The sequence below is a fragment of the Amyelois transitella genome, chromosome 18 (assembly GCF_032362555.1).
Source record: "Amyelois transitella isolate CPQ chromosome 18, ilAmyTran1.1, whole genome shotgun sequence".
Classification (NCBI taxonomy): Eukaryota; Metazoa; Arthropoda; class Insecta; order Lepidoptera; family Pyralidae; genus Amyelois; species Amyelois transitella.
Genome location: NC_083521.1, coordinates 3,859,091 through 3,876,738, shown reverse-complemented (window position 1 = coordinate 3,876,738; position 17,648 = coordinate 3,859,091). Strand labels below are relative to the sequence as shown.

The 17,648-nt window shown below is 35.4% G+C and overlaps 4 protein-coding genes across 4 annotated transcripts; 3 read left to right on the top strand and 1 right to left on the bottom strand.

Annotated features, from left to right (window-relative positions):
• The first annotated feature begins 16 nt into the window (after positions 1-16).
• On the top strand, positions 17-7,529 carry LOC106136217 (aldo-keto reductase family 1 member A1). Its single transcript, XM_060949344.1, has 7 exons — positions 17-172; positions 254-520; positions 2,224-2,404; positions 2,750-2,937; positions 5,692-5,930; positions 6,704-6,854; positions 7,239-7,529. The coding sequence occupies exons 2-7, from the start codon at positions 449-451 to the stop codon at positions 7,380-7,382; spliced, it is 975 nt and encodes a 324-aa protein (XP_060805327.1). The 5' UTR covers positions 17-172; positions 254-448; the 3' UTR covers positions 7,383-7,529.
• On the top strand, positions 4,290-5,683 carry LOC132902834 (uncharacterized). The gene has a single exon (XM_060949342.1). The coding sequence runs from the start codon at positions 4,295-4,297 to the stop codon at positions 5,381-5,383; it is 1,089 nt and encodes a 362-aa protein (XP_060805325.1). The 5' UTR covers positions 4,290-4,294; the 3' UTR covers positions 5,384-5,683.
• Positions 7,530-7,754: 225 nt separating the features above from the next.
• Positions 7,755-11,555, top strand: LOC106136219 (elongation of very long chain fatty acids protein AAEL008004). Its single transcript, XM_013336694.2, has 6 exons — positions 7,755-7,926; positions 8,436-8,626; positions 9,046-9,180; positions 9,483-9,588; positions 10,125-10,261; positions 11,323-11,555. The coding sequence occupies exons 1-6, from the start codon at positions 7,866-7,868 to the stop codon at positions 11,488-11,490; spliced, it is 798 nt and encodes a 265-aa protein (XP_013192148.2). The 5' UTR covers positions 7,755-7,865; the 3' UTR covers positions 11,491-11,555.
• Positions 11,556-13,330: 1,775 nt separating this feature from the next.
• On the bottom strand, positions 13,331-17,457 carry LOC106136220 (HSPB1-associated protein 1). The gene is made up of 6 exons (XM_013336695.2): positions 16,970-17,457; positions 16,553-16,689; positions 16,152-16,276; positions 15,598-15,722; positions 15,008-15,118; positions 13,331-13,956 (listed from the first exon to the last, which is right to left on the bottom strand). The coding sequence occupies exons 1-6, from the start codon at positions 17,294-17,296 to the stop codon at positions 13,558-13,560; spliced, it is 1,224 nt and encodes a 407-aa protein (XP_013192149.2). The 5' UTR covers positions 17,297-17,457; the 3' UTR covers positions 13,331-13,557.
• Between the last annotated feature and the right edge of the window lie 191 nt (positions 17,458-17,648).

The window sequence follows — 17,648 nt, the reverse complement described above, 5'->3', positions numbered from 1 at the left end:
TATATGTATTTGTATTAAATTGCTCCTGTTGTAGTGTTTAGCTCCACAAGAATAGTATTCCCAACCATAATTTTAATTAAGGGGGATTTTATCTTTGTCTTATGTAGCAGAATTTAATAATTCTAATAGGTATTACTTATGTTACGAAGAATGCTTAGAATAACAGCATTAGGTACACAAGTTTTTATAAAATTTTACACAGCACAAATTATTACGAATGTAACAATAAATAATACCTTTACAATATTTCCAGGATAATTGGATATCCACAGTTAGGTCAAGGGCTCATAAACAATACCTAATCAAGGCGAAAACCGGTATCTGGCGAGTCATGAAGGTTGCATGCGCAGACGCCGGTCACCGCTCTCACATTGTGATTATAACCGTGGTATAATCAACAGCTTTCGTGGTTTAACTGTTGAGTTTTATTTAGTTCCTGTTTATAAAGATGGCTACTCCTGAATACTACGTGCTGGAAGGAGGTGACAGGATGCCCAGGATTGGTTTCGGAACTTGGCAAGTAAGTATATGTAATAATTACGACAAACTTACGACTTTAAAAACGGTTCTGATAGGGATTTGTTTATTTGGGTAAACTGTTATTTGCTTTTCTTTTCTTCCGAAAGGGTTATTAATTCGAACAACTATTTTTTATATGTTTGTTCTGCGACGTACCATCAACCTTTTTGATAGTTGCTTGTTTTTGTAAGGACATATTTCCAAAGTGCTTCCATATTGATCACGGAAAGATCTGTTTACCTATAAGAACTTAGAGAAATTGAAGGAACAATGGAAAACTAAAAAAGCTATATGTAATTAGACGTGGAATTTATTTTTAAATTTAGCTCAATTATTACCTACTTACTTTCTGCAGTAAGTACCTATTATTTAATCCAGACTTATCTCTGAAATTAGCCTTTTTTGTCTTTAATCACAATCAATCCAACAATTAACGAATCAAATCGTTAAAATAAAAAAATGCAGTAGATTCCTAATATTTATGTTTTTGCACCATTATAAATGTAGTTTACACATTTTAGAAGATACCACATACTCGTACCTACTTCATCGAATGTAGGTGAATGCGGTTTATCCGGAGTTAACGCACTCGTGTGAATTCAGACAGCTTATAACTAGGTTTCTCACGAAATATTTAATTAACTGACCATGAAATTAACTTGCAAAGTTATACATTTCACCCTGCGTTTCCATCAGCATCGCCGTGCTTCTTCTCTGGTGAACATTTTATCTTCTTTTTCTTTCTCCGTAAACGTTTGAAAAAAGTTTTTAAAGATATCCACTTAGACTTGTGGAGTTTTGTTGTGGAGTCAATGATAACGCAAGGTCTGTTGAGGAATATGTTTGATAAGAGGGATTCGGAGTCGCACGAGCAGATGTCACTGGAGCAAGAACAACCTCCTTGGGTGCCATCCCCGCTGGGCCTCGTGGGTAACCCCCTAGAGGTGGTGGGCTGCTCCTCCTCAAAACACCATTTGTTCACAGCCGGTCGTTCACAGACAACTTCCGAAGACATGGTAGAAGTCCCTTCTGTCGCCCGTTCACTATTATGTTCCCCATTTTCCGTTCATTCAAAACTTTAGGTACTGAAAATTTATCATTGTTGGTTCGACACTTTGCTGTCACGTCAATTTTATTTTGACTCTTAAGATCACGGTCAGAAACCATTCAGATACAAGCAAAAATTTTTAAGTAAAATTACAACAACCAAATTTTAGAAAGGGAAGGATTATAGTCTGGTATTCACAAAATAAAAGAACCCACTAGGAAAGTTTCGAATTTATTACTGGTATATAATATTTATCTTTTCGTGCTGCCATAGATCCTAAAAATAAACTATTTATCAAAATAGCAAATTAATAATTATTAATTATAATATAATAATAATTTAATGTTGTTATAGTCACATCACAGCACAACTTTTTACGAGTTCACATTAAAATAACGAGGGCTTTGCTCCCGTGACCATTTCCATCTTTCTTATTCCTGGTAATTTTTCTAGTCCATAGATGAACTAAGATAAGGTTTTGATCTATCAAATTTTATCAAAACCTTATCTAATTTAACCTTAACCAGTAATTATATGGTGTTATTAATATTCATTCCAAAGAATATAAACTAACAGATACTTGTGTTTATTGTTTGGAATTTGGACTAAGCTTTCATCTTATAATAGATTTTATTATGGATGACGATATATAACAGGCATCAGACGACGTGCTGGAGAAGTCAGTGGAGTCTGCGCTGGCGTCGGGCTACAGGCACTTCGACACGGCGAGGGCCTACGAGAACGAGGCCGCGTTGGGGCGCGCGCTCCGTCGCTGGATAGGATCAGACTCCGCCCGGAGGAAGGAACTGTTCATCGTGACCAAGCTGCCGCCCGGAGGTATAAGTTATTGATAAATATGTTCAAATGACACACCCTGGGCTCCTCTCTAGAGTGGTGAGGATCTAACCGGTATTTACACCAGTGGGAATAAGATCTTAAACATTAGTTATTTATCCCCGTAAGAAACGATGGTCTGGGGCATAAAACCCACGACGCCTGACAATTAAAGAAAATATTGGAAGGTTTAATTTAAATGTCCATTATTCGACGTGTGCTAACGCCGTTGCGAACACATTTTGTCGGCAAGTATACCATAAGTCACATTCAGATACTATTTGAATATTACCTACTCAGTTTTCCATGAGATCAACTAATTTTATTTATAATACATGTATATTCCAGGAAATCGTCCGGACTTAGTGCCAGAGTACTTCGAATCTTCAATGAAAGACCTGGGTCTAGACTACCTAGACTTGTATCTCATGCACACACCTTTCGCCTTCGCCCACGTGCCAGGAGACCTGCATCCCAAGAACCCTGATGGTAGCATGCAAGTTGACCATACGACTGATCTTATTGCTGTATGGAAGGTAACTCAGAATACATATTAATTATTTAGGAATAGCAAACATATATGTAAGAAAAGTTTATCCCCTAATCATTTTCTAAAAATGTAAAGCGATACAATTTCATCTTCAAACAGTATAGATTCGAAATTCTCAAAACACTACCAAAAAGAATACAATATGTTACGTCATTGCCTGTGCAAGTCATTCACATTCAACTCACATTGACGCGTTAAAATTATACAGTGATTAAAATGTTAATTTATCAGATAATCTTATCAAATATTGCGCATTACTAAGAAACATTGCAATTACGAACATGGGGATACCTTTAATAGAAAATTATAATATTTCTGATAAAGATATGGTGCAAACTAACGGAGTGAAAGCCATTAATATGAATGCTTTATATCGATCAAACTCTATTTACAAGGATTGTGTTTATCCATTGTATTCTACAGCTGCAGTAGTACGCAAGCCAAAGGTTAAAAAAACGAAAACAACACATAAGAACGTTCCTAAGTGTCAAAAAAAGAAGCCCTGTAAAAAAATAACCGAAACGAGTACTAAAAGCTCATGGTCAAAAGTGTACAAATCTCCAATTGTCATTAAAAGAAATAATGATGAAAAGTTCTGTATATTGAACGATATTGAAAAACGAAATGACTTAAATGTTTTAACATCTCATAATGCTGAGCAAGCAGGGAGTCTCCAGAAAGGTAACAATGTTACATCTACGAATCATACAATCAGCACTTCAGCCACGGCTATTTTTGCTAACCAGCCTATTGTCAAAAAAATTGGTTGGCAAACTATACCGAAGTTCCTGTGTCCCTGCTGCACTGGTGGAGATGATGCAATAGAAACAGCTTATGCCTATAAAAGTGCCACAGAATCATACGAAACTATAGATTTGAACACCTTAAACAGTACTACACCATCGACTTCCTTAAATTGGGACTCTTCTTTAATGAGTATTTTGCATTTACATGGTATTATGAAGAAAAAGAAAACACCAAAATTGTATGCTAAGCTGATGACGGTTCTTCTTCGCAACACATATAAGAATGCTCAGTTTATAGTGGAGTCGCTAAAGGCTGCTTCCTAAGTAAACATATTGACTACGTCTGAAAACTATTTTGTAAAGAAAAAAAGGGTTATGACAGTACTTCTATGAAAACCGCAGAAAAGTAAAAAAGGGACTTTTTAATCTATGCTTTTAAATATTAATGTCAAAATAAAATGTAGAATTCAAAAATTTCACAAAGCCTACAAAACATTTATTTCACAATCATTTATTTCGTAATTAAAAAAGTGAATTCCCTAATCAAAAATGAATAGAAGAAAATATGCCACACACCAAAATAAAAAAGGTTGAAGAATGTGTTGTAGAAAGAAAAAGCGATCAAAGCGTCCAGCTTCAATCACCCGACGGGTAGCTGAAGTCGAATACAAAAGGATCAAACCAGCAGGAAAACGAAGGAGCGATTCCCAGGGAATATCAATTGAAAATGCAGCTGAAGTATATTTCTGTACGTTGCACTCGAATTTTTCGCCCGAATGTCACAAACCTAACGCACCTCCTCTTACACCGATAGTTACCATACAGCCCATTATCAACTTCGTTGGAAACTTTGATCAAGACGAACTCCCTTACGAGAACCAACAAACTGAACAATCGAAATTCGTTTACAAAATATGTACTGGTGTGCAATACTGCCCTACCGAATCTAAACATAAAATTGATTCGGTTGACAAATTTTCCACCTTCGCTCAATCGCGTGTGATTCCTTTAAAACCTATTACGCTGCAGCAAAAAATAAAGAATGTAAAAAAACCTTTTTTTACTAAACTATTTTTTTGCTTCGTAAAAAATGAGCAAAGGAGAACTAGAAGCGAAAACGCCACACGCAAAAGCTCTTCCAAAGGGAAACATATTACTAACTGTGTCGGTGAAAGAATACTCAACTACTCTAAATCCGAAGAAAAAGTTCACGACAAATGCCAGCATACGCGTAACGTGAACTCTGGCCACAGTTTTGAAATCGTATCTCAACTACTAACAAAATCAGTTTCAATATCAAAAATGTCTTGTGACAATATTTCACCAGAGCTTGAACAAGGACGCTCACGTTTGAGTAAAAGGGAGACCAGTTTTTTTCATCTCATAATTAATGCCTTAAAAAATAAGACAGTTAGAAGAAAACGAGAAAAATGTAAAGGCGATAAAAAGAATAAGGTAATTGTTCTCCATCTACCGAAAAAAGACAGCAGTTTCTCAGTTGGCACGGTGGGCTCGGCAGCCGCGGCATGCAGCAAGTTAGAGAACATTCAAAAACCTTTGGTCATCAAAGACGAAGAGCCCCTGGTATCGGAAGACGATCCTCCTGATGTACCTGAGAGAGTCGACAGCATACGACACAATAAAATATGCGGACCGGGAGAAATAATAATCCGAAGACATCTTTAAATTAAAGTTGACTTTTACTTACCTTACTATATTCAGAAAATAATAAAATTTATGTGAACATATTCTTTTTCATTTTCTGTTTATCTTGGAATAGGTATCCCTTATAACTTTAACTGAACCCAAGATTTAAAGTCGACAGAAAAGAATGGAATTGGCAATGCTCTGTTATGAATGTGAAGCTTACAATGACAGAGCAAGTGTAGGATTCTGTCTTAATTTGTTACTTGTTGTATACTTCTTCTTGGTTATACAGCTATCGGGGTGCATTCGGTCCTATATGTGGAATTCACACCAAATATTTATTCCAGAGTATATGCAAGTTGAAGGAGTCAGGCCGCGTCCGACACGTTGGTGTATCGAACGTCAACGAGGAACAGCTGAAACGCCTGTGCGCAGTCCAGAAGCCGGCTTGCCTGCAGATAGAGGTGCATGCTCTGTGTCAGCAACCGGCGATGGTGGCCGCCGCTGCTGCGCTCGGTGTCCCCATTGTGGCTTACTCTCCATTGGGATCCAAGGCTTTGGCTGATGCCCTCGCTGCCAAAACTGGGTAAGTTTGTTTCTTTATGGAAAGATGCACGGTAAACACAACATTATATGCAATGGCGGAATAATCGTTCGATTAGATTGCGATGGTAAATGTCTCCCCATTTGTTCACCATAGTTCTCCTTTGAACAAATATAATTAAAAAAAAATACCCGAGGCGTACACTAGATAATAATAGCTGTTATCTTTAAATAATCTTTATAGCTATGCCATTTGGATGTATTTGTAACATAACATAACATATAATCACCTCTATGTCTCTTGCGGAGTAGACAGAGCCAACAGGCTGCTAGCCCATCGCCTAAAAAAGAATCCTAAGTATAGAAGCCTATCCCTCAGTCGCTTTTAACGACATCCATGGGAAAGAGATGGAGTGGTCCTATTCTTTTTTCTATTGGTGCTGGGAACCACACGGCACAATAATCTATCCTTAACTGGGTTATTACTAATGGAAAATCCCTGAAATCAAAGCTTCTGAAGCAGCTCAATAATAAATATGGCCTTCTATATTATAGTAGGCAGGTACAGCGGTATACTCGAAACATTGTAAGAAAGTATTTTGGTGCATAATGAACATGACGCGGATGGTGTAATCAATCAGACTTGTAATAAAACCGCTAAATCGTAGCTTAACACTAATAAAAAAAAATTGTAAGTCCGTTTTTATGCACAAGTCGCAAAATCCAGGTTCTACTAAGAGTAATTTTCAGAATGCCACGCAAACGGAATCGCTAGAAAAACCAATAAATTACCTACTCTTAATATTTTCTTCCCAGCCGAGAGTACCCTGACCTACTTACGCTGCCCGCAGTGCAGCGTATTGCGCAGGCGCATTCCCGCACGCCGGCACAGGTGCTCCTGCGACACACGCTACAGCGGGGCCTAGCTGCCATTCCCAAGAGCACCAACCCGGAGCGTATCAAACAGGTAAGTAGTTAGTTTAATGGACTCCAAGATGGAGGAAGGTGAATCGAGTACTTCGGTCAATGTATGTTGAAATATTTCTAAAGCACTTTGCAAATATCTAACCGGCAAAACGCAGGGCACTACTTTTTAACTTATTAATAAAATTACGAATAGCTTTGAAATGTATATACAGGACTGTTCGATGTCAAATTACTTTTTTGCGAAAAAAAAAACCTTACTTAAACAGGATTTCAAAAATATTTTTTTAAAATTTATATATTTCGTCTATCTATGTCTATCGTGAAAACGCCCTCTTTGCTCTTGATTAAAAAATTACAGTCATGCAGATTTTTTGCAAATGCAAATGATTGCAATTCAACATTACAATTCATTCCTGCTCCACAGAACATTTCTCTGTGGGATTTCGAGTTAAGTGACAGCGAGATGTCCGACCTGTCGGCCCTGGACCGCGGAGAGCAGGGCCGGATCTGCGACTTCTCCTTCTTCATCGGCATCGACAAACACCCAGAGTTCCCCTTCAAGAAATAATACCTACAGCAATTGCCTAGTTACAGCGTAGCAAAGCGGTACTTGTAGTAATAAGGATTGTAACGTTACCCCGATGTTAGTGACAACAAGTTTCTATTTTAAGTGTATAAAAAATATAAATGTGAAATAAAGAATTGTTATTTTAAACAGGCAATTTTTATTCCAAATTTTACCTTCCCTATCAAACTATAAAAATTAAAAGAAAATGAAGAACATTTTCCTTAAGACTTGAGAGGTTAACTATGTAAGGCTATAAAACAATTTTATTTTTGGTCAGTTTTGACATCAAGCTGCGACTGCGACATGAAACTGCCACTGCCAATTGAATGCTCTTTGGCCACTGCATAATGCAATAAATTTACATTTATTTACTAACTACGACTTCGGTTTCATTAATGTTTCGGGCTGCAAAATATACAGCGCTTCGTGCCTGTTCCTCCAGGAGTTTCATTGCACTTTGCCGTCAAAGTAAGTGCTGTTAAAATGTCCGTAATACTGAATGGGGCTGTACGGCTGTATTATTATCTAAATGAGGAAATTGCTGGTAAGTCCTTGTCTTTGAGTTACATTTTTTATAATTATTCTACTCTTATTTAAGAATATTATAAGATACCAAAACTTTCATTTTAAGGTTTTTGTAAAGAAAAGGTAGATATCGTTAGGGTAATTCATCAGTCATCGTTATAAGAGTAGGTAAATAATATTATATAGCTACTTTGGCAAACATTTTTTTATTATTCAATAGATTTGAGTACACTTGACTTCAATCTGCCTGGTGGTAAGCAAAGTAAGGCCTAAGGTGGTGCACGTAAGCTCAAATAGTGCTAATACACTCTTGCCTTGAAAATCCCCAAGTTATCCCTAACTTTCGTGAAAATCAGATCTATCAAAATCCAAAGTACATTGCATGAAAATTGTAGTGTACACTGCGGATAGTGGAGATGTTTCATACAACTTAGTTAGTTAGACGGGTTTCTAACAAGTTCCTAACAGTTTCAAGTTCCGCAGGATTGTAATTGTATGCGCCAAATAAATGATTTTCATTTATTGTAGACGAGAAAACCCAAAACTGGTTTTTAATGCGCACGCCATGGCCGGGGATGGCATTCCTGGTGGTCTACCTCCTGACGGTAAAACGATGGCTGCCGGCCTACATGCGCACTCGACCGCCGTACGACTTGCGTCTTGTGATAGCCGCATATAATTTCATACAGATTCTCGCTTGCGCCTACATTGTCTATCATGTGAGTTTCAGCTCCTTCATTGCTCATATAATAAAAAAATACCTACTTATATTTTAATGTGATGACTGCAGCTTAAATGCTTATAGTCATTGCTTTGTGAAACATTGACGGGGCCTAGGGTATATAAAAACATTGTATCGTTACCTACTTTTTAGCATCGGTGATTATAACATAAGCACTTATAAAATTCTTTTTTACAGTTCACTATGAAGCAATGCGGGCCTTTAAAGAGACTTTGATTTGATGAAATTTCAGTAAATAATAATCAGAGAGTTTTATAATGTCTTATCTTCTTTCTCTTTCTAACATTTTGTTTAACCTCTAAGTTAAGAGAGGGAAGTAAAGCGATTCCTTGTTAATTAACCATTTTGACCAGGACTAGAAACAATAGGTTAAGATAACAATGAATACTGTTGTAGAGTCTGGTGCTTGGCTGGCTAAACCACTACTCGCTAGTGTGCCAGCCCGTGGAAAATGGGCCCCAAGCCGTGGAGTATGCCTGGAAAGTCTGCTACGCTTACTTCCTCGTTAAGATAGCCGACCTACTCGACACGGTAAATTTTTAAAACAATATTGGTTGTCGAAATTGGTATTACTTATATTATAATGAACGTCTATCGGAAAACCAAATAAACTTTTATCTGATTTTCTCTGTAGACCATATATTTGAAGGTTAACAACGGAAACGGCAAGGGATAAAACAAAATGGACAACTACGACGACTAATATTAGAACTTGCTTTGCAAATACAATAAAAATGTGAAAATAGTTACGATTATTATTATCAATTGTGAATTCCTTCTAAATATCAATGACCCTGAAAACTTTTCGATCATACCAACATATTATTTTACAGGTATTCTTCGTTTTGAGAAAAAAACAACAGCAAGTGTCGTTTTTACACGTATACCATCATTTTGGAATGGTGATGGTGTCGTGGGGCATAGTGAAATGGGTACCAGGTATGTGCGTACATAATAGTTATCATTTATTCAGTTTCATAAAGGGGTTTACCTCTTATTGTCAGTTCGCATAGCGTATGCTACATAAAGTATTGCAATCAGTTGATCAGCTATAAGACAATTTACTCCTAAACTATAGGTGTCTGCATTTTATGCATATGAGTGATCCAAATTTGTCTTGACTTTTTTGATCCTTCTTTGCCCTTAACTATATCCGCAGCATTAATAATCTCTCTAGGTAGTATCTACCAATAGTATCCACTATTTAAAGAGCATATTTGGTTCATGTAGGTAATATGCAACTTTCAAAAAAATAGTTTGGTAAATATTAATTAATTATTTATTTAAAACTGTATTAAGCTTTAAAGGTTTAATAGGTGGACTTAATGCTAATAGCATTCTTTACCAGTCACCTTTAGAAAATAGCAAACAAATAAATAATAATAGATAAAATTATTAATGTAAGTAGCTTGCTATGTTTTAAAATCCTAAGGTTAAATTTTGTCGATGGTTCAAAATAACGGTAGATATTCCAGGTGGCCACGGGTCGATGTTGGTGGCCGTGAACTCTTTCGTGCACATCGTGATGTACACCTACTACCTGCTCAGCGCGTGGGACGACTCCTACAAGCGGTCACTCTGGTGGAAGAAGCATGTTACGCAGCTGCAGATTGTAAGATTTTGAACTTACAGACTCTTTTTTTTCTTCTTCAGAATATTAATGTATGTGAACGGGCATATGTGCAAACATTGGGTGCAAACTGTAACGGCTATATTTGTAGGTAACTTTACTATGCTGAGATAGGGGAATGTTTTCAAACGAAAAACTTTAACGAAAAATTGTCTTTAACCATCATATTACGGATTTCTTTTAGCAGTCAATCAAAAATAACTTTTGCCATGGGTCTGAGATCGATCGGTGTACAAAATCCATAAAATTCTCAAATTTAATGCAAGCGATATAGCTTAGGTAGGTAGGTTGGAGCATAAGTCAATAACAGCACTGCGTTAATAATAAAATGATCCCTGGCTTAATCGTATTCAGTTTGAGGTGAACGTACTGCCGACATATCAATAAAATTTACATTTCTTGAACGTGTCCTGATGTTTTGGACTCTGTACTCATGTAATTTAAAATACAGACATTACCTTTTACACACTGTCACCACGTCAATCTCAATTCCATCATTTAGGTGGCTCTGTCTACCACGCAAAGGATATAGATCTTTTTCAAAAAGCATATGTACCTAATTAGTATTAATTAAAAGCATGAGTAACTTGGTTTTTCATAAAAAGCTGGTGAGAAATACTCAGCTGTAGTATAAAATAGACAAATGAGAGTTACCCAATCTATTAGAATTATATGCCAAGGTGCACCACGGGAATCTTCCCAGAGATGAGGATATAACCGGGACGAACGTCAGAAGGAAGAAAAAGATTAAAAAGCTAATTCAAAATCTATATTAATTTGCTAATAAAAAATACATACATAAAATCACCCGTCTTGCGCGCATGCGACCACGCAAAGCTAAATAGGAGTAGGCAAAGACTACACCTTTGTCGCTTGTCACGATTCCTGCATACTTTCGCTTCATCTACATTCATAAATCAATTCATGCAATGCTCGTCGATTTCGGGTACACAATGACGAGACGTTTTTCTAAAACGTCCCCGATTTGATCAAGCTAATAAAATGTCTTAGAAATAAATTATTTCACTAATCTTTTTTTTCAGATCCAATTCACAATTCTGTTCCTGCACTTCGTGTCACTAGTTGTGGCGCCCCACTGCCGGTTCCCGCGCCAACCCGCCTACCTCCTCATACCGCAGAACTTGTTTATGGTCATACTCTTTGGAGATTTCTACTATAGGACCTATATCAAGAACACTAAAACGGTGTGATTTCTATAATAGGATGTTTAACAAGAATTTTTAAACGATGTGATTTGAGTGTTTTTTCTATTGATGGATGTAAATTTTTGTTTTTATTTTATACTCGCTTTTGTATTACAATTTTTTATTGAAATCTATTAATGTTGTTTATTAAAGAACTAAACTTCTTTTTAATGAATCAAGTACGAATGTTTAGTCAAAGACGCTTTATTTGTGAATGACGCTTTTAGTTTATCTAAGATTCAGGCGAATAAAAAAAAAACATTTTAAGAACGTGATTTGTTACATTTGGAACGTTTAGCAAAGGCCCAAACTTAATTGACAAAGATGGCAAGAAAAATTCGAAATCGTGAAAGCAAAAGTTTCTACTGATAGGAACATAAATACATAACACTTTTCTTTATTCGTCAGGCACCGATCTTCCCTAAATCGTTTGCACGCTATCAAATATAAATAAATATCGTGTTTCTATAATACAAGAATATATTTCAAAAATAGTAAATATGAGATTACATACAATTTCTATTGCCAACTATATTTATGCAAGCTATAATTATAAGTACAGCTGAGCGCTTCAAAATTTTTAAATAAAAATGTTTATTGCTTATTTTTCAGTTTTTCCTTTCTATATAAATATTTGACGTAATAATAAGTTTGAGAAGTAAGACAAATAAAATAACACTTGCAAAATTCACAGAACGCTGAGCTGGCTTTTATACCGCGAACATTAGAAGCGTTTAAGAATTAATTAACTTTAAATTTAAAATACTCAAATTAACACTGAGCAATAGACATTTAAAAAAAACCATTATCAAATGTGAGCATATTTAATTACACATTGGCAGTGTTGCATTCTTAATATACTTAAAGTATTTAATTTCGATTATAATAAGTACCTAAACGTGTTGTTTGCTTAAATATACATTCTATGTAAGCACCTTTATTAACACTAGTATCACAAAGACAATATGAAACACTTCAATATTATATGAAAATAATTAGTAAATACTAGTATACTGTTCTACACAACAAATACTATGACTACTCAACCATATTATGTCTCTTTCAGCTACGCGCATGCAACAATACTAATTCTATAAAATTATCTAATCAGAATGAGTAAAAAATATGCTTAAATATTTTTATGTTTATTTAAAGTTACAAATTTAAAAAGACAGTAATACGTCTGTCTAATCGCTGTAAGTTACATTGAAAACTTTATCAAATTTCATATTTATTGCACAAGATATAACTTATCGCAATAGGCGGGCTTAAAACTATAAGCATATCTACTCGTACCAGTCAATCAATGGGTTAAAAACCACATTTTTGTTATGAATTTACGCAAGTATTTAAAAGGATCTTCTACTTTTGAATTAATTGAAATATATATACTTTCTGAAAACCATGGTTAGCCCAGAACTTAAAAAGAGGTCCTTCAACGACAAATTTCCATGAGTCTATGTCTTTATATTGATAAAACTAAAGGCAATATCAATATCTAGTGAAATGGCAAGTGATGTGGCGTTATGGTAACACATATCACTAACGAGCTAACCTCATATTATAAACTGGGGTAAAGTAGTAAAAAAAAGCATATCTTAAAATAACTTAATCAACCATGACGTCTCGTCTTTTTTTATTAACACTGGCCTAAGGACTAAAGAACCTAACAACATTTTTAATGAAAAGATTTTATCCTTACAAGACAAGTTTTAAAAACCGGTATGTAGTAATGAAAGCGAAGCCTTAGATTGTCCAGAAATACAACATACCTCTCCACTCCACATAATAATAAAGTGAGTTGGTAATGATGAAAAAAGTAAGTAGGCAATTTTGTTTATGGCTATATATATACTTTTGATAATAATTTTAGTGCACTACAAATCAATGTCAAATAAGCTTGTTATCACTTAATATGACATAACTATTGGTTTACAACAACACATATATAGTGGTCAACACAATATCCATAGGTGTTGCTATATGAAACGCAGAACTAGCGCCCTCATTGTCAGGTCTGCTATATTTCTGGTAAATCTTTATCTACTTCACTACCCATATACAGTCTAACATCTAACTCAGTCTACTCAACATATTCTGCTTGACGAGATCAATCACATTGCTCTGACTGAACGCGTCAATCACGGCTTTAGTCAAACAGAGGTTCGCAGTGGCTCCATCTACTTCATCCTCGTCAAAAGATCTATTAGTATTAGCATATTTCTTTAAATTATCCTTAATCAAATTTATCAGATCTGCGTTAGTAATACTTTCGGCTACCTCTAGTTTATTGGCTGGGTCGTCTAAGATGGCGTTGACATCGCAATCTTCTGAATCAGTAGGGGTGGGATCTTCTTCGCAAGTCTTCTGTCGTTTAATCCTTCGCGACTTCCGTTTGCTGTCCATGTATAAGTTGGAGACTGTTTCCAGTTGTAGGAACAGCACGGCCAATGGCGTGTCCGCAATGTCGTCCTGGAAACATTATTACTTTTTCAATAACATTTTATCTACCCATGCATTTTTTTTACCATATATGTGCCACTAATTAGCAAAAGCCTCCCCTCTTTTGCTCCAAAATTTCTTTAACCACTGTTCTAAAATTTCTTGCTAAATACTCATTACCTATCAGTATTACTTGATAAGTGTTAGCAAGTAACAATGTTTGGAGAAATCAATTTATGTAACATTATAAAGATTTACATTGTATGTTCGTTCATAAATACAATGTATCATGTGCCACGCAAGGTACCGGCATTAAAAGAATAATAATAATTAATAAAGAATGGGACCCCTCCATATCTTTCCCATTGACCTCGTTAAAGGTGAAAAAGTAGAGGTTATAAACTTGGGTCTTTTCCTTAAGGCGATGGGTTACCAACGTGTCGCTATTCAACTAATTGTGGCCTTTCAGTCTACTCGGGCCTGCTGGCTCTGTCTACCCCGCAAGGGACATGATTATGTGTATAGATTGGATGATGCTATGCCGGATATAGAACAGACGAAACGAGTCATCTATTACTTAGATCATCTCGAAAGGTCGCGAACGTGAATCACTAAGCATGCAATATATGTAACCTTGATTACTAACAAGACTACTAAAACTATAACATTTTATGAAGCTTTTCAAGGTTTAAGGCTAATAGAAACGTAAATTGAGATTACATTGTTGTCTTCTCGTAAACTGAACTAATGTTTTTGATAGGAATGTCTAAAAAGCCTGATATAAATGCGAAAGTTTTTTAGAATGTGTGTTTGTTAGTCTTTCACGCAAAATCTGTTGGACGGTTTTGATGAAATTTGGGAAACGGATAGAATATAACGTAGAATAATAAAAGTACTTTTATCCCGAAGTTCCCACGGGACCTAAGCTCTAGAACTTCATGTAAGGAAACCATTGATTTGTATATTATCAATAAACTACTGAACTGATTTTAGGATTGTTGTTTAATCGTAATCTATCTTAAAATAATGCATGTTTGTCATCAGAGTTTAATAAATAAGTAAATAATAGTTATTAGCCCACCTCATTAGGGTTGACTAGAAGTTTAGCCGTCTTGTGTGGCAGATCCTTGCACACCTGGGCTACTAGTATTTTGATCAGCGCCTCCGATACACGCGCCGAGGCGTCCTTTTCCTGTGAAAAATCATTTATACTCGTAAATTATACCAAACTTTAAATTCATTATACTTCTTACTGTACAACAGAGTAAAAATAATAAATACATACACACACAATTCTTTAGATGGATAGATACATACATACCTACAAACTTACATGGAAACAGGTAGGAAATAAGAACAGACTCAGACCATATGAATAAATAAACAACAACTCTTATGCACAAACAAGGCAACGGACATCAAGATGTACTAGAATGTACAGTGGAATTTTATAGTCACAGAAAAACATTTAATATAAACTAATTTGTGTGTTGCAGCATATGGGACAACATTGAGCAAAGTTTGTATGTACTTCCTTAAACAGAGCTGGGAAATGATAACTAATGCCACAATCAATGTAACTAACAGGGTACTATGCATATTTAATTTCTATATAATAACTTCAAAGAGACCATAAGTTTTCAGAGGTCCTATAAATTGATATAAACTCACATGAGGCAGCCACACATTAAGGGCTATGTTCAGAGGGTCCAAGTTCTGCACGTAATGCCACCAGCCTCGGGGCACGAGCAACGCGTCGCCGGGTGAGAGCTCCACCATACGACCACCAGACAATCCTGCAGTAAGGAAATTCAAATTCATTGTTGGTGTTGAATTTGATTTTATTGTAATATAACAAACTTTAACACATACAAGCAAAGTAAACTCACTTCCCATTTCTTTTTTGTATAACATTTGTTGTGTGTGATAGTAAAATGTGATAATAAATAAATTTAAGATTCTTAATAATTCTTAATATAATTCTTGATCAAATTAAGGACGTCCTGGTAAAGGGTCAGGTCAAAAGTACCCGAAACCGCCGAGCTTGTATGAAGAGAGTTATGAATGTGGACGAAGCGAAAGAAGTATGCAGAGATCGTGGCAAGTGGAAAGAGGTAGTCTCTGCCTACTCCTCCGGGAAAGAGGCGTGATTTTATGTATGTATGTATGTAAATAAATTTAAAAAACTTTTAACCACTTTTATTATATAAATATTTAAAGCTTACCATTGAAAACACTGAGGTTATTGGGGCAGTAGAAGTTCAGCTCACTATAAACACTAGATTCTTCATAAGGCACTCTTGTAGGTTTCATGCCAGCTGTTTCAGGAGGAAAAAGGATCCAGCGCTTCCTAAAAAATTAAATACATTTAATAAAATATTTAGTCATATTTTCAGTGAAAGGAAAATATAACTCTAAAATTATTATTAAACTTTTATGCAGATTTGTTAAATTGGAATATATTTTTACAATGACTCTTCAAAATGATAGGTGTTTTACCTATCACTATTTCAAAAATTATAATCCCGTTTTGAGTAATATTTTTCCAGTAATAATTATTTTTGTTTCTTCTTATCCCAATTTATTCTATTTCCTTATTAAAGCTGAGTATTAATATTGCACATACTTTCCATGTACTTGAGCAACAATATTGACACCATATGTATCCTGGTGGGCAGGTGTGTGCGCCCCGGAGCTGCCCACCCACAGAGTGGTGTCTGTGGGACCTTTATCAGAAAATCCAAACTGCTTCCAAGACACTTCCTAAAACAAATGTTTCAATGAACAATGTGTAATATAAAAAAAAATTTTTTTTCAAGACGATAACAAGAAATTTCCTCATGAATGTTTCTAAAATCGTCTATAACAAATAAGGTGCTTGATTACTATGCTAATTTCCTATTTGTGATACAGTAAACATTACAAAAAAATATGAGATTTTGGTAGCTTGCCAAGTGGTTACAAAATAGAATACAATTGTATATAATTAAATACCTACTTAAGGTTTATTATATTGGAATATAAAAGTAAATAAAACCCTCACCTTGAATATTTCAGTATCAACATCAAACCATTGGTGCAAGTATTTATAATCAAAGTACATCCATTCTTCAGATGAGTCAAGAGTCTTCACGAATTGTTTAAAGGTCATAGATTTCATACTACACCTACGTTCCCAGCATGGCTCATCAGAAACAAAATCCCGCTTTAAACACCGGAATGGTATTTCTTTATCACCAAATAATGAACTCCATTTTTCTATTGACCAATGGCACATAGGCCAGTTATTCACGAAACCTCTGAACACTAAAGGCACTGTAGCATTTCGGATTAATGCACGTACAAGATTCTCATTCTGTAGAGTAGACATTATACAAAACTTATGCCACCTAATTCCAAGAGTGGACTAACTAGGTGTGTAAACTTAATACAATTCACAATATATTCTGCTTTTGTCGCAGTTTCTTTTATAAATTTTGACTTTAATTTATTAAATCTGACGAAGTTTTTCGCTGTATGCTTCCTACGAGTTTTGATAAACAAAACTTTTGAGTTTGACAGATTAGACAGCCTGATATCTAATGACATTGACATCAGCAGTACAACAGTTTGAATTGAATTGAAATCTTTTTATAAACTATGTTGTTCATTTCTTGTATGGTTGTTGAGTTCCCCTTTATGTTCCATTGGTGAGAAAAAATCGTATTGTCAATTGTCAGTGT

Excerpts from the sequence above, each read along its gene's own strand:
- LOC106136220 (XM_013336695.2), bottom strand. The coding sequence starts at position 17,296 with ATGTCTACTCTACAGAATGAGAATCTTGTACGTGCATTAATCCGAAAT. Across the intron at positions 15,723-16,151 it reads TAACCTCAGTGTTTTCAATG|GATTGTCTGGTGGTCGTATG; the intron begins GTAAGCTTTAAA and ends TCCTTACTGCAG. Across the intron at positions 13,957-15,007 it reads TTCTAGTCAACCCTAATGAG|GACGACATTGCGGACACGCC; the intron begins GTGGGCTAATAA and ends TAATGTTTCCAG.
- LOC132902834 (XM_060949342.1), top strand. The coding sequence starts at position 4,295 with ATGTGTTGTAGAAAGAAAAAGCGATCAAAGCGTCCAGCTTCAATCACC.
- LOC106136219 (XM_013336694.2), top strand. The coding sequence starts at position 7,866 with ATGTCCGTAATACTGAATGGGGCTGTACGGCTGTATTATTATCTAAAT. Across the intron at positions 8,627-9,045 it reads GCGCCTACATTGTCTATCAT|AGTCTGGTGCTTGGCTGGCT; the intron begins GTGAGTTTCAGC and ends ATACTGTTGTAG. Across the intron at positions 10,262-11,322 it reads ATGTTACGCAGCTGCAGATT|ATCCAATTCACAATTCTGTT; the intron begins GTAAGATTTTGA and ends CTTTTTTTTCAG.
- LOC106136217 (XM_060949344.1), top strand. The coding sequence starts at position 449 with ATGGCTACTCCTGAATACTACGTGCTGGAAGGAGGTGACAGGATGCCC. Across the intron at positions 521-2,223 it reads TTGGTTTCGGAACTTGGCAA|GCATCAGACGACGTGCTGGA; the intron begins GTAAGTATATGT and ends GATATATAACAG. Across the intron at positions 2,938-5,691 it reads ATCTTATTGCTGTATGGAAG|AGTATATGCAAGTTGAAGGA; the intron begins GTAACTCAGAAT and ends TATTTATTCCAG.